This window comes from Apteryx mantelli, chromosome 1 (genome assembly GCF_036417845.1).
Source record: "Apteryx mantelli isolate bAptMan1 chromosome 1, bAptMan1.hap1, whole genome shotgun sequence".
Taxonomy (NCBI): Eukaryota; Metazoa; Chordata; class Aves; order Apterygiformes; family Apterygidae; genus Apteryx; species Apteryx mantelli.
In genome coordinates this window covers 163768585-163784968 of record NC_089978.1, presented here as the reverse complement: position 1 = coordinate 163784968, position 16384 = coordinate 163768585, and the positions used below count along the sequence as shown (strand labels likewise).

The window sequence follows — 16384 nt, the reverse complement described above, 5'->3', positions numbered from 1 at the left end:
AAAAGACACAAGTATGCAAAACTCTAATTCCTGTCTTTATTGCTGTTTGTTGTTGTTGTTTTTTTCCAGACCTACTCAGGCCTGTTCTGCGTAGTAATCAATCCTTACAAGAACCTGCCCATATACTCAGAAGAAATAGTGGATATGTACAAAGGCAAAAAGAGACATGAGATGCCCCCTCATATCTATGCCATTACAGACACAGCCTATAGGAGTATGATGCAAGGTGAGTGCTGGCTGAGATAATGACTTCTTTTTATTGAAATCACAAATCAAGGTTGCAGTCAAAACATTGTGGAACATCAGTTCTCTGTTATTAAAAGGAGTTCTGCCCCGCTCTGTCCTTGCTCACAGGCACCTGTGCCTACTCTGTACCAGCTTCTGTGCTCAGGTGAATAGCTTTCTGCTGTCCTGGTGGATTGCAGCCGTGTACAGAAGGTTCTGGCAAATGCTAAACTTGACAAAGGAGTGGACTGTGTGAATGCAGAAGGTTCAGAAGAGCAGGTTAGAATTGCAGTAGTGAATCCTCCCTCTCTTGCAAGTGGCAAGCCTGTGGAACCACAGCCGTACAAGGGCAAATATGTATATTGTTTGATGGAGGCTTTTAACAAAATTATGAAAATCCAGTCACCCAGACTGGTTAGATGAAACCAGCTTAGTGCGACTTAGCATTCTGACATGTGATAGTCTGTGGTAGTTTTACTGAGCAGGAATTGTTTGGCAACACTCTTGTTCTGTTAAGGATAAAACTTTCTATCAGATAGTATTAAATACATCGGTTGGCTTTTCATAGAACAAAAGAAAGCAAGTAGATTGACCTATTTTCTTCTGTGTATACTAATGAGAAATAAAGAGCCATAATATATTGTCTGCTGTTTGTTTGTCACTTGAGGACTCTTTAGCATGAAGCTCTGAAGGTCCTGCGCATATCCCTCCTTCTGAGAAAAGCATGGTCTTTCACAGAGTCAAAGCTTGTGTTTGGGATTCTTGACAAGTGTTCAGGCATTGGGGTATTTTGCTCTTTCTTCCTCTTTGTGTCAGGGTTATATGGAGAGGCATGCTCTATAGTGTTTAACAGATATAGTGGACAGTTTGATTTGGCACAGTGTGTATGAGGTTGACTGCTCCTTCATTTTCTGATGACTACTAATGATGATTAAGGTATCTGTCTCTCTATGTCTTGTTGTTAGCCTCACCTTTTTGAACAAAAGCCAGAAGTAATAAAATCACTTTTTAAAATTCTAATCAGACTAAGTTTTAAACACTTCTGCTTTTTCCTGCCCTCTGCACTGCTTGCGCTTCCAAACACAGGACTATAACAGTACAGTTGCCCAGAATGGAAAGGGAGCAAGAAAAACTTCTGCTTGCCCAAATTAGTGGCTTTAAACAAATCCTACAGATGGAGAATGCTGAAAAAGATTCCTGAATACAGTGCCATGGGGAGCAGAGCATGTGGGAGACCTAATGTGATGGATAAATTAAGCTATATTGAAAAAAACCATGGGTGAGGAAGGGTGAGCCATACAGATGCATTGCAGAGGACTGGTGGCAGGGTACTGGTGGAAATTTGCTAAAGATATGACAGCCGTTGAGAAAATACAGATATACTACTGATGTGTTGCTCTGAAAGGAATGCTGTATCCACAGAGGAAAAAAAGAAATCTGTGGACCTGTACCTCACTTCTTTCAAAGACTGGATTTAGAGCTCGCTTGCCTTGTGTGATGAGGACAGATGTGCCTTCTGTACAATACATGGCAGCATGATTGCCTATAAACCTCTTATCACTGTTTCATTTCCTTTATTACTTCCTTCTCTCTTTCATGCCCACCCCTTGTCAGTTGAAGTACCAACGTTTGTCTTCCTTTAACAAGCTACTGACTTAACCCTAGCAAAGTTACTGTTCTTTAGAAGGAAATCTCTTCTGTGTAGCATCAGAAACAATTTCTCTGGCATTTCTGTAATGAGACTGGAAAAGTCCTCTTCCCTCTACAGTTAACAGTCAAACTGGAACACCATATGCATGCAGCGTGTCCTTTATTGCTGCCAGATCCATCAGTATGCAGCAGGGGATATCCAGGCAGTTGTAATTCTGCAGTTAACAAGGGACAGGTGACTTCCCTGGTCTGATAGCAGTTTAGAGCTAGTGATTGTTCTAAGTGGATATTTTCTTTTTCTTTCAAAAGAGAAGGTGTCTCCATCACACCCTGCTTGAGCGATGTCTGAAACTCAGAAATCCCTAACTTGAATTGTTTTGGTGAACAAAGCTAAAGACTGGCTGCCCTGCCTCTGTTTTCCTAGCACTGGGAAGTCTCTATGAGCTCTGTTGGAGTGTTTACCTTTCCAACTGTAAGGGAAGCAGTAGCAAGTGAGCAATAAAAAGGATTGGCTGTAGATCTGCTTCTAGCTGATTCTCTAAGTCTTTGCACCTTTCCCAGAACAGCTCTAGCTATACAGTATTCTCAGCAGCATTGGCTATCCAGAGGTTTGCCCCAGCTCTTCTCTGCCTGGTTTGAGGTATCTAGTTGCTGACTCCTTGGAACACTTAGACATGAAAATCATTCCCTGTTAGCTTTTGAACTAGCTTGCTGTGGCCTGTTTAACTAGGTTTGTTAGGTTTTTTGAATATGTGTTGCTTCATATTTTTGTATGTGTGTTAGCAGAAACCTTTGAGATTGAATTAAGGCAGCAAATAACCCTAAACAAAGGGTAACAGTAGCATTCCATTGTCTGCTACAGGGAGCGAAGGTGGATAAGCTGTTGCAATGCCTCTGGTCCTGGCTAGCCTCTAAGGCAATGGAAAGCAACATTCCTATTCTGCTTTCTCAGTTTTGCTTAGCTGTGGGGGAGGCTTGATGCAGCCAGTTCTATGGCAGGAATCTGTACTGAGAATAGAAGATGAAAGGGTCCAGTGCTCCACATGAGCCGGAGGCATTTAGGATTAGACTGTCGTGCCCTAGGCTCCTTTCAGAGCCCAGAAGACAGGGAATCCTTCAAGGTCTGAAGAAGGATAACAAGCTGGTGACTCTGACTTCTGCCAGCATGGTGTATAGTTATCTCTTAAGCTGACAGAGTGGAAAAGCCTTGAATGTTAATTAGTTTGGACTCTGATTTTTGTTTAGTTTTTAGTCAATTTATGGTATCCTGATAAGCAGGCCATTCAAAGGGAGGGGAGGCGGGAAAGGAATCGTGAAAGGAGAGAAAGATGAGAGTTTTATTTCAGCTTTTGCAAATCCAGAAAATATTTAACCCTTTTCAGGTGTCCATGCAGATGTGCTATGGGTGAGCTTGGTCCTCTCTTGTATATCTGCCATGAGTTCTCCATTCAAAAAAAGTGTCTTGTGGCATTTATACATTCAATAGAGGCTAAATTCCTTTTTTTAAACTTCATGAGGCTCTTCCATGAAGCAGTAAAATGATGGAAGATATATTCAAAGTGGTATTTTTTCTCTGTGTTTTGTTCTTTCTCCCTCCTTTTCTCCACCCTCAAAACAAAACCCCAAGACACTGGAACCCAGAAATGAGATAACACTGTTTTGTTGCGTGGTTCTTCAAGATACTTCTTGTGTTTCAAGAGCAGAACTCTGAAAAATGTGGAACACTTGTTTTTTGAAGAAAACAACCATTTGTCTTAATGTTTTTGTTCCCTGGGTAACCTGGATGCCAGAAACCTCAGATCTGATTGCTTTCAGAAGAATTACTTTCTGGCACTGAAAAGTTGAAACTTAGTGGCTGCAAGTGGAGTGGTATCCTGAGCAAACAAATCATTATTCTAATACAGCAGATGTGCACTGGAGGGATAAATTCTTTACCTCAATTCATGTTCTCCAGGGAATCTATTTAGAAAAACATTTCAAAGCTATTGAAGAGCACCTGTTCAGGCTGTCCAGTTATTTCTGTTTGTCTGTTCAAAATTCATGTAAGGGATTTTCTGTCAAATACTGATTATAAGCTATAAATTTCATTGGTGTCTGGAGCATGATAGTTATTTTAATGCCAGTTTCCACGTGAAATTTCTGTAGTAATTTGGAACAGTAGGATTATCTTGGAATGCTTTCTTCAAAGGTCTTCCTTTGAATGTACTCTGCTTGCTTACTTTCTGTTTCTGCTCAGCCCACTGAACAACAAGACAGGTAGGAGAGGGAATAGACAGCACATTTCTAATGAATGTACTCCATCTCCCTTCTAGTCCAGTTTCTCCACATGTCAGTGTAGGGCTCCTAACAGTTCACTGAGCAAAACTCTTAAAATCATTATACAGTGATGAAACCCTCCTTGACCTCACTGGATTAGTCTGCAAAGGAGCCTATGCAGCCAGCACCTTGCTGGTATTCACTTAGGAGTTAGTCAGTCTCTGGCTTTGGTGTTTAAAAGGCAAACTTTTGAAGTACAGTAGCTTCACGTATAAGTCATGGCTTTTATTAGCCTTGTTACCTTAAAGGAAGAAACAATGCTAGCTACTGTAAGACAAATCACTTGCTTATGTAACACATTCACATGCACATTAGACCCAGTTGTCATTTTCACAAGAAACAGTGCCCTGGATGTGATCCTATAGAACTTGACCTTGAAGTATTTTATTTGTAATTCTCAGGTGTTTACGTATTTCTTAAGTTTCCAAGTTAGTAGAACACTTCTGTTTTAACTTTATTGGTTTCAGTTCTTCATTCGCTGCTTGCTTCTTAGTACTGATCTGTTATGCTGCACTGTACATTACACTGTCCCTGAATGCATATTTATTTTCTACCTGATACGCTGTGTGTGCTTACCAGTTACGGACACCTGATTGACAGAGCTGTTCAGGTCCGTAGGAACACAGATGTCTCTTTCAAGTTGCATGTAAAGGTCAAGTTCTGTTTCCACTAAAACCAATGGAAAATAGTCTGTGATTTCACTAGTTTATTTCCAAGATTTGTCCAAATTTCTAATGCAAAGGGCAGTGTTAATTTTCAATACTAATTAGGGAAGATGATTGTTTGATGGTGTTCGCACACAAATGGCATGAAAAGATGCACACAGTTTCTGATTTCCTTGAGAGATGTTTTACATGCCTTGAATTATTTAAGTTTTCTAAATGCAGCTGTGAAAATCTGTGTCTTGAAATGTGGTTTTCAATAGAACAAGAAGCTAAAAAAAAAGTCCATTGCCCACTTGTCTTTTGCTAGTTACCACACCCTTTTTGCTTCATTCCTCTAAACCAGAGCAGGAGTCTTCTGGCAGTTGCTTATGTAATAGTTCTGCCCTTGCTGTCAGTCTCTCTGCTGTACACTGTTTTAGTATCATGAGCTGCCTGAGCTTTTGCAGGCTGTATACCAGTTTTTCTTTCCTGTCAGAATTTCATAAACACTTGTGTAACCTAAAATTGCAGGCTAACTTGTTTTCCTGTTTTGCTATCTTCAGATTCAGTTATGGAATGCTAGTGAAGTGGGTATGGCCTCTAGTCCAAAAATGGCTTGAGGAAATAAATATTTGCATTTGACCCACTAGGATATATTTCATTTTTTTGCAGTGAAATTTACTTTTCTCCTTTGACTGTCCTTAAGCTTCAGAAAATGCAAAACTGAATCTTGACAACTCAAGTGACTTTCTCCTTTTTTTTACTTCTCTTTTATTGTTGTGAAAGCTATCTTGAACATGCTATGTTTATCCTTGACGTGATTTGATTTTTATTTTTTAATGACAGACTGTTAGCGTTTTGAAACTTCTCTCTAACGCAGTTCCTTGAATGATAATGCAAAAGCAGGCTCTCGGGTTCTGTTCTGGTGTTTCACTGGGGTGGTTTTGATCCTACTCAAACCAGCATGTAGGTTAAAGCACCACTGTGGGTATATTTGATTAGATTTTCTGCCAGTGGGGCTCTTCAAGTGTTAGAGCACTGAGGGAAGGATGCTGCTTGTAAGATTATGTTGAGGTGAGAAGAGGTGCTCGAGGAGGGAGTGAAGATCTGAAGCTACCGCATGGTTGAAGCACTTGCATGCATTTAAGGCTAACTTGATTTAGGTCAACTCTATAAATTGGTCAGCCAGCCAGTTGCCGAAGCTGGGCTACAGGCATTCATAGCAATGCTAGAGAAGCATTTAGTAACGGAAACCTAGAGGGCCAGGCTTCTCTGTTCTGCCAGACATTACACTCAGTGGTTAGGAGGTGGGTGGTACCATCTAGCTATGGTTAGCTTTTAGCCTTAATGAGTCAGCTATAGGCAGAGGATTGCAAGCCAAGCCTCTGCCTTTCAGTTACACTTCCTCTTAGCTGGAGAGATGATGTCACCATTGTGTGAATGCTATATTACTTCTCCTTTTATGGCGATGAACAGGCTTGAAACTGGAGTCACTCATGCAGAGGAAGTGGGTGATAAAGGCCTGTTAGGATGTTCGGTAACTGAGATGCATAGCGTAAATTGCACATTCTGTTCTAGCTTGCCAACCTTTTTCTTCTTCAATCTCAAAACATCTAAGAACAAACTCGGGAGTTTGGGACTCTATTCATTTATCAATTATACCAACATATTTGATCACAGCAGTTCCAGAATTCATTCAGATCTGTTATTTTGCAGTAGAATATTTGACTGAGGTTTTTTAATATACAAGATGTCTGTCTTGTCAAAACAAATTCTGGTTTAATTAAGTTTCTAATAAATGCTGAAAGGTCCTGGAAGCAGTCTAGAATGAGTTTTATGTTTTGGGGCTGCAGAAAGTCAAGAATGAGCTGGATATTAAGGTTTTTTTAATGTAGTCAACAATTAATCTAGTGGTCTAGTTATACCATACTGCTGTATAGCTTAAATTTGAAGGATGTATTGCATCCTGAATTTCTGGATGCTTGAGGCTGCTGCTTCTTATGATCACTTGAATACTGTGGTAATGAGAGCTAAAGAAGAGCCTAGATAAAAAGCTTGCCTTGCCAGCTGGTCTGAAATACAGAAATGTTGTTATAATTAACTAATGAGTTGCTCTTCTGGATTGTTTTTAATAAGTAACTTTGTTTAGGATAGAAAAGCAGATGCAGATTTCTTTTAATCAGGAGTTTCTTGATTGTGTCATTGTAAGCAACCGAGTTTATGGTACCCAGCACATTCTGTTTTGCTGAGTAGGTTGCTTGCACAACTGACAATGGAATAAAGGCAAGTGCTGACTGAAGTCATGCAGTACTCCTGTGTTGAATGATCCTTTAAAAGAAAAGAAGAAAAAAAAAAAAAGGAGGGGGAAGGGTGCCTCTTGTCTGGGCAATTGAGTTCTGAATCATGATGGCACAAGTCAGAGTTGCATGGAGAATGAATATTGGTATTTAGAGTAATTCTTAGCTGGAACTGTGTCTAAGAGTTACGCTTTTGTAGTTGCTAGCTCTTTGGCTGTTTGGTAGTCTCCAATTTCCTGTTGCTCAACACATTATTTGAGTTGTCTGTTCGTACACAATTAGAAGAATTCCAGCTATCCCAATGACTGCTGCTTTGCAGTCCTGGGAAAGAATTTCCCCCGGACTGCAAACAGGAATGTTGCCTTTTATGGCAGCGTCTGCACACTGCCGGTGACTTGCCTGCACTCGCAGGTATGTTTTTGCTGGTTTAAGGCAGAGGTGACTAACACGACTGCAGCAGGCCACCATGAAAGTGTGCTGGAGGAGGAAAACATAGTACCAGGAGGGCTTTGAACATGGTCTATGCCTTTGCCTGCCTGCACACCAGTTACAGTGCCTCACCCTTTACTAAGGTGTGGAAAGAACATGTGTTTGGCACTTTGACTTCCTTGGTAACTACAGATTGGTGTTGCTACCTTCTTCATTTTGGAAGAGCATCTAAAGAGCCTTTCAACCAAGTATGACAAAATTTGTCATGAACAAAAAGTGTTCAATGCCAAAGTGCTTCTGGGTATTATCTGATGTTGGTCATCTCTTTTTCTGTTGGGCAGTTGGTTTATCTAGCTGCTTGCCAGTGTTTTTGCTGAAATAAGGAGGAGGCCCTCTTGGAGGAGAGGAAAGGGGAAGGCATGTGTTATTTAGACTATTTGATTTAAGTACCCAGGGCTTTATTGCTTGTATGGGGAGCCTCGGCTCATAATTCAGATGCCAAAATTGGTTACCAGGAGTTAGTAGGAGTAGCATCCTTTGGGTTATCTTTTGTTCCTCAAAAAGGCTTCTTAGATGAGCCTCTCTAGTACTTGAATGTGAGTGCAACCTTTTCTAGGACAAGTGGGCTGCTTGTTGTTCACAGTCAAGCTTTCAAAGTCAGATGTTATTCAGAGACAAAATCTTTTCCCTTCATATAGCTGTTTCATGATCGAGAAATGCATCCGGGTGTCACCACTACTGAAGAATATGTTTCTGGAGGCAGTCTGTAAATGAGTCATTAGTTATTCCCCTGATCCACCCTCAAAGTGCCCAGTTACGCAGAAGGTTGGCATGTGCCTGCTGAGCCATTGACCCACTGGGAACCTTGAATGGGTGGGGCCTTCGGAGTCAGGTAACATCCATTCTTCACCTGTCCCTCAGCAAAAGAAGTGCATTTCTTAAAGGCATAATATATAATATTTAAAATTAAATATTTAATATATTAAATATAATTCAGCACCTGAAAAACTGAATATGCAATGCTAGTAAAGCTGCAGGACCTAGTTCTGAATGCTTAGAGCTTGCTGTGCTAGAACCTTCTGAGTAGCAATTTTTTTTCTACATACTTTCTTCCTGTCTTAGGGCTGATTATTAGATCTACTCTTTCTGTGAATGGTATCAACAGGGGTAAAGCAACTTATTTTCCTCTAAATTTTGTGCGCTTGTTCGCATACAAATGGTTTCTAGTTAAGAAGCTGTAGCACAGGAGTTACCTATTTGTAATATGGGAACCTGATGCTTCCACTGTTAGTTTCAGAATAATTTAAGAAAAGGTATAATCTCAGAGTTTGGTAGGTTTTTTGCTCTTCCTATTCAGTGAAAATGTGTTCAAAGGCCAGATATACTTCCCTCTTAATAAGTGGAGTTGATAGATTTTGTTGTTGCTGTTGGATTTGTGAGATTAGGGCTGAAATACTAAATTTATTTGTGTTGGCTATGTTTAAGGCTGTAGAAAGTAGTTTCAAATACTTGAACGTTCTCTGACTATAAAGCCTTCTCTCATTGGAGCTCAGTCTCTTTATCTTGCACAAAGAAGCTTGAATGGTGACTCAATTATATCCTCTAAGTGCCTCTTTAGTGAGAGGACACTGAGTGCACTTGGGTACTCTACAGGAGAAAGGAATAGGAAGAACCAATAATTAAAATATGGAGACAGTCACATTCAGAAACGTACTCCTGAAAATTACTTATAGCTGAAATAAATTATTTGGAGGAATTCAGTGAATTTTCTGCTCTTAGGGATGTTCGAGCCTTGCTGTCTTTTTAGAGATTAAACTTTAGTCCAATACAAGCTCCATGTGGAAAAAGGGAAGAATGACAGTAACTGTATGAAATCTAACTGCAGTGATATTCAGGTTCTTGGACTGGATGATGTGATGTGTCCTCAGGTCTTAATCTCTGTGATAGCACGTTAAGAATCTTGTGTTGTTTAAAAAAAAAAAAAAAAAAAAAAAAAAGCCCTTCCAAACTAATGGAGATCTTGAGTCTGATGGCTCAGTCTGTTCTGCAGGTGTCCCCATAGCTCTTGTGTGATGCAAGACTGTGCATGAATAACTCTTGCAGTGCCTGAGTCTGTTCCATGTCTGAACAGGTCTCACTTCCCCTGTAACTACTACTACAAACTGTCAGAGCTGCTGTGCTGCTGAGCACAGACGCTCTCCAGTCTGCTCAGTACTGGCTGGTTCCTGGTGACATAGGGAAGCAGTGTGGTGCAGCCTGGAGTAGCAGGGGAAGAACAGGAGGGAGGGAGGGATGAAAAGTGAAACCAAGGTAGAAGGAGCGTGTGGGCATAAAAGTGGCGGAGGAGCAGTGGAATGAAGACATGGTGGAAAGACTAGTCAAGGATTGTGTATGAGGAAGTGGAATCATAAATGAAAGCTCAAAGGAGATTAAAGATGTTGGAGAAGATAGTGGTGGGTAGGTTGAGAGCAGTAAGTTCTGTAACTGGAAAGATGTCATCATCCACAGCTGGGAGTTGAATCCATGAGTTAGTACATCTACTACTTAGCATACAATACAGTCTTTTTATTCCTGACTTTTGTGGTGTATCAGCATGAAAGAGAAAAGGTTTCTGCCATTACCAGCTGCTCAGTTAATACAGTAGAGGATGGTGCCATGAATCAGTTGGCTGCATAGGATTTAAGCTGCTGCTCAGCATTGCAGTTTTCAACTCAATTCTGTATAAGATCAGTAGCAAAAATTTCTCACTGGGCTTCCAGTGTTTCTTTTGGGGAGGGGGGGGGAAACCTCTGATGGGGATTTTCAGAGTTTGGGATTTTTTTTGCCCTGTCCACTACCACTCTCCTCCAAATCCATTTTCCCTACTCTGCTGCTAACTCTCATAGTCAGTATGGATCTAGAAGAGTGAGGGCTGGAGTGGGATGAAGGACAAGTAGATTTGCATTGAACTACAGCCCTGTGATAAAGAAACATTCAGGGTCAGGGCGGGGGGAGTTCTGTAATGTTTGTACGAAAACTGTGATGCAAACCGTGGTTGTTTTTATGATGGTGCCATTATTCTTTGACTGGCAGATGGTGGGAGGTTGGCTTCTGTTGCCAGAGAAGGGATTGCCTGGCCATATTTCTGAGGATGCTTGTTGGAGTTTGCTAGCTCCTGTTTTTGTCTTTGGTGTTGATAAGCTTCTGTCATAGAAATCTAAGTTTAAAGTAGTCTTGGTCTGACTACAGTTTTAGAATTATTTCTTTATTTTTATTTATTCTAGATCGAGAGGATCAGTCCATACTTTGCACGTGAGTAGTTGCAATTGTCAGCTTGTCTTGGTGTCAGCTTCTGCATTAAAAATCTTTCTTGGAGGGTTCTTTTACTTATAAGTGTGCTGGGAGTGGGGGTCAGTAAATCCAGGTAATATTGGAGGGTCTAGGAAGTATTTGGCTTTTTAAGCTCCCCCATTATGCATTTAATCCTTTCAGCAGAATAATTTTCTTAAGCACTTCAGGAAGAAAGGTAATTTTGAAATAGTCCCTGTCTCAAACTCCTAGGGAAATACCGTTTTGTTATTGGAAATGGCTTGGAGAATCCTTAAGATTTGATACAGCTGCTGTGTTTAAGTACATTCATACTGATGAGGCTGATATAGCAACAAACAAATACTCTCACTTGACACAGCAGTTTCTTTTCTAGATGTGGGGAAATTGGTTGAGTGAGTTCTGCTCAAGGAGTTAGGGTGTTTCTTTTTATACTCAGGAGGCTTCCTTTTGAAAGATTCACTTCATTACCTTTGAGCCCCTAACTCTACAGCAGCCTCCAGATTACTTGTCAGCCACTTGGAAACCATCCATGTGACTGGAAACCGTAGTTCTTTATTCTGTTCCCTCCTTTGTATACACACATGCAACCCACACCCTGTGAGAAACTGGCTGAAGGCTAGCCTGTGGTCCCAGCTGTATTGCTACCGCTCTCTAGTATGATTCAGTTTTTGTTGTTTTTGACAGAGGTGTCATGGTAGTCAGAATGCAGTTAAAGAGCTCTGTAGCCCTTTGGGGGTTAGAAATATGAATATATCACCTGCTGTCTTTTTTGTGAATGAATCGCAGACTTTCTTTTCAGAGGTGAATCAGGAGCTGGTAAGACAGAGAACACCAAGAAGGTCATTCAGTATCTGGCTCATGTTGCTTCCTCACACAAGTCTAAAAAAGACCAGGTAAGACCCAGTTTTATCTTCATGGTGCTATAGTACTGTGCTGGCTTTCAACAATATAATTTCTACTGGTTGACATTGGTAAAAGCCATGTTACCGAATAAAAGCCTAGATATAAACGTCTGTTGGGGACTGAGGAGGACAGTAAACTATGAAATCATAAAATGAGAACAGTTAACTATGAAATCATAAAAGTTTGCCATAAAATGTGAGCTAAGGAATTGCTCTAGGTTATAACTCCTTTGAATTCAATGGAGCTACAGTGGGAATAAACTCATTCACAACATCTTGGATTCATGGGCAAGCGTGTTTAGGAACACTATGAATGAAGCATCACTCAATCTGATCTTTTTACACAGACATATCACTTTTAAACAGTCAAGGCAGTTTAAAACTGATCCTTCTCTGGAGGAGTTACCTCTTTTCTTCAATACCTTTATATATCAGGGCTGGCTTTTATATTCTTTCTCAAAGTGGAGAATGTGGTGGTAGGCTAGTAGATGTCAGCTGAAAACTCTAAAACTGTAGGAAAACATTAAAAGGGTGGAGAACAGCCAAGCATTGCAGCACATGAAAGGAGGGTGGTGGTGGTGGTGATGGGAGGACTTTGAAGATGTCTCACTTATATTTTTTTCCCCTCCCTCTCCCCCGATGGACTATTGCCGAATTCGTCAGTTGTACCCTCGTAGGTGAGCTGCACGTTTACTGCACGTTCTGCACCAGGAATGCGTTTTCTGTCCCATTGTGTGATTTTTTTTTTTTTGAGCAGCTTTTCACTCCACACCAATATCACTTTCTGCAGCTAGAACAATCCCATAGACAATTCACAATTTTTTTTTTTTTTTTTTTTTTTTTTTGGCGTGGTGCACAGTAATCTTTTTGTCAGGATGTTCAATTGGAGACTAAAATAATGTCAAGAATACTTGTCTTCTGTGCTCAATACTAGTTTGCATTTAAGGCTTTTCTTGCAGGACTTTCCCAGGTATACTGTTTGGAAAGAAGTATTCCTCCACGGCAATAGGACTGGACCAGGCTTTCCTAAAACCATGAATGTTTATGTGTGGTGTTCCTAGTGAGACAAATTTAATTAGGTATTCGGCTTTCTATTCCCAGAAGTTAGCTGTGGGTGCAGGTTGCTGAGAAAGGTCAGGAGGAAGCTGTCCTGCAGATGGGATGTTCCAGGACTGTGAGCTTGTTAGCCAAAGCTGAACACATGGGAAATTTTCAGTGCTGAGCTATGTAATGAAAGCCAGATGCCAAGTGCATCCACTGCATCTCTACATAAAAAAATTTTCTCTTAGTAGCTTAATGTGTAGGCAGGTGTTATATGTGTAGAGTTTATGAATAAGAGAGCATCTCTGCACACAGAAATGCTATGTGTGTATGTGCACACTTTGTAATAAGTGGCTTCTGGAATCCAACCAAAAAAATAACTTTTTATGTGCCAAACTTTCAGACACATGAAAGCTTTTTCCATGGCTGTCAGTAGCTGTATTTAGAAACATTTTCCTTTTCTCCCCCCCTCCCCCCCCGCTTTTTTTTTTTTTAATGTGGAAAATAGAATCATGGGTTTGAGCTAAGCATTCTTCCACTACTTATCCTTGAGCAAAATTTCAACCACCTAAGCAGGACAAAGATCATCTTAGGAGAACAAAACAGTTCCATGTTGGGCTTGTTGTGTGATTTGCCCAAGTTTGATTTTTTGAAGGATCTTCTGAGAAGTCTTACAACTAACTTTTTGATCTACTTTTGTGATTAAACAGTAGCTACTGGCCTTATCAGAGAAGAGTTGAACTGGTGTTTTTAAATGTTAGTTTGTAATGAGTGCCTTAGGCAACAGTTCTTTACAAACCTTAGACTTGGAGTCAGATTATGAGGGTTTATGAAGACCAAAACTTTTTATTTAGTTATTTATTTATTTACTCTCAGGTCTCTGATCACTGCAGTCTTATTCTTTAGGATAGAGTATGGTAGTGCCAGATCTCTATTCTTCAAAACAAAAACTCCTCTGCTGGCACCGAGGAACAAGATTAGGCATGGAACTTAAAACCAATGACAGTATAGGAAGTACTGGTGCTTCACTTTCCAGAAAGGTTTCTTGACTATCTTCTAGTAGAAGTTTCGAACGTAAGCTCCTGTTTTCCCAAGTATTCAAGTGAAGTCAGGATTATACAACATATTCTTCAGCTGTAGTTCTGTTTTGGAGATAGTGGCAGCTTCCACTGATGCCAATGCATTAATATATATGTTCAGCTAAATAGCTTCTAGATGCATGGCGTGAATACTAAGCACGTTACAGCTGCTTTTAGGGCCTACTGAGTCTGATTATGTAACCACTTTTTCATTTAATCAAACTTTATTTATAGAAGCAGGACTGATGTTTTCCCATTCTTAGTCTCTGCCTCTCCACAGACTTGTTAAATCACATAGTAGTCTTTTCAAGATGAGAAGGTTCACAGCAAATCAGAAACTCATGGATAATAGTTGTTGATGCCTAAATCTTTGTAATGAGGGTTGGATTATTGATAGTCTCTTCCTCTTTCCCCCTCCAAGCCGATATTGTTGGGATCCTGTTACTTGAATCTCTCACATGAATGCAAAGAAGAATACAAAAGCAAATCCCTGTTTAAAAAACACAGAGGAGACAACTTCATTTATATATTTATTTATTTATTTTTATTAAATTCTGTTAAAGCTAGTTTTGATGCCTTTCTCCATATTTCCTGAAAAAGAAATGGCTGGCAACACTTCTATCTTGCATAGAAATCATTCCAAAAGGTGTTTGTGTTTGAGACACAAGAAATTCAGTGTATAAGTTTATATCAAGGATTTTAGTTGCTTTAAACTGGTGGTGTAACTTTGGAGCAGAGGGAAAAGACTGCACTCAAGAGTCTGCACTGCCCAACCCAGGGCTAACAGATCCAATGGCTGTTATTGCCTCAGTTTGCATGAGAAATATTGTATGCACTTCAAATGTATGCCAAATATTGTATAAATTTGCTGTGTCAAGGTTCAGGTCAAGGGCCTGCAATTAATGATAGGAACCTGAGAATTTCTAGAAAGCTTGTGACAGCTCTGTGTTGTACTGTTTTTTGCTTTGTGAAATTGCCCATTACATAAGAATAATGAAGTCTCTTCCTTCAGTTAAGATGACCTTCAATATTTAAGATCAAAAAAAAAAAAGCTACTTTAAAATCTAAACAAAGACAGCATTACAGTGCATGCAAGTGAGGAACAGATACATCACAGTAATCCCAGCTACTTAATCTTATGTGCAATTGCTGTGGCATGCTGAGAACTTGCTTTTACTACCATATCTCAATGCTGAGGCAAATTATGAGAACTGATTTGACCAACTTTAGCCTTTTCTTCTTTCCCACAACTATATATCGCAGTATTCCCTGAGCTAGCATTCTCCGTGCCTGTTGGCTGAAGTGACCTAATTACTTCTAAAATACAATTTACCAACACCTACATGTCATTAATGACACTTCTTCCTGAGGAATTATTATTTAAAAAAAAATCCAAAGGGTCTGTGGCGTACATGTTTCTATCAACTTTTGATCCTTGTGTAGCTAAGCATGACCCTCGTTTCATTTTTAGCCAAATAATTAAAATAGATTCAATGTCAAAGCCTGACTTCTATTTAGAGAAAAATGCTTTTTTGATCTCTTCCCTCCTTGTTCCTTAGTTGGGTTGAAATGTTAAGCTGGTGACATTACTCACTTCCATAGCAACAGATTGCAGTTACAAACAGAGGTCTAGGAGTTCATTGAGGATGGAGAGGAAGAAGAGGGTGAGAGAAGAGTGTTCCAACTTCAGTGCACGTGCCGGAATAGGAGGGGGAAATATGACTGACACACAATTTCAAGGGCTGAAACCTAGTTTCAAGGTTTTCTCCTTACAAAACCCCACGCTGGCACTGTTGTAAGAGAGTGAATCTTCCAGTTTAGGTTTCCTTTCCAAGGCTAAAACTCCTTGTTATGTATACATGACAGTGAATGAAAGTGTTTGCAGCAGCTGTCTCTTCTGTGAATGCGCAGTTCTACAGGGACTGAGGGTCATATTTGGCTCTGCGCTTTGCAAGCATAAAGTGATTGTGGAAGTAAGAAATAAAAACCTAAAGTTCTTTGCTCAGTTTCTGGTACCTCTCTCTCTCTCTCTCTCTTTTTTTTTTAAACTGCATGTATTTTTAGAGAGGCAGTATAAGGATTGACCTGTTTTATAATGAACCTTGAGAATGAATGGGAAAAATTTTTCTCTAGAGATACCCTTACAAGTTTTGCCCATGAATTCCAGTTCTCAAGAATCAAACTCAGTTTCCATCTGTTATGCCTCAGGAAGCTTTGAGTACTTACAGGTAATTGCTAAAAAGAGAAACATTAATCTAAGTTGTCATTTTCTGTCTCTAGAAGCTTTTTAGGTAATCTTGAATTATATGGAGCTCCATGCTTTTAGCACAGAGGACAAGCGATTTTAAAAACAACCAGGGATATATCTAGAGCCTGCAGGGAAAGGTGTATATGCTCCCATGATCTAGTACTTGGCAGAGATAAAGGTTGTGATTTTTTTGCAGCTCCAGCATTTTGCATTCCTTGAGGGGAGGAGTGTGCAAATATGGCAG

The 16384-nt window shown here is 40.0% G+C and overlaps 1 protein-coding gene across 2 annotated transcripts in view; it reads left to right on the top strand.

Annotated features, from left to right (window-relative positions):
- MYH9 (myosin heavy chain 9) overlaps window positions 1-16384 on the top strand; it is a 73366-nt gene that overhangs the window by 22939 nt on the left and 34043 nt on the right. For both annotated transcript variants that reach the window (XM_067309260.1, XM_067309266.1), the window contains exons 3-5: window positions 70-226; window positions 10825-10852; window positions 11670-11763. In XM_067309260.1, coding sequence (XP_067165361.1) covers window positions 70-226; window positions 10825-10852; window positions 11670-11763 — 279 coding nt within the window. The remainder of the gene's footprint in view (window positions 1-69; window positions 227-10824; window positions 10853-11669; window positions 11764-16384) is intronic.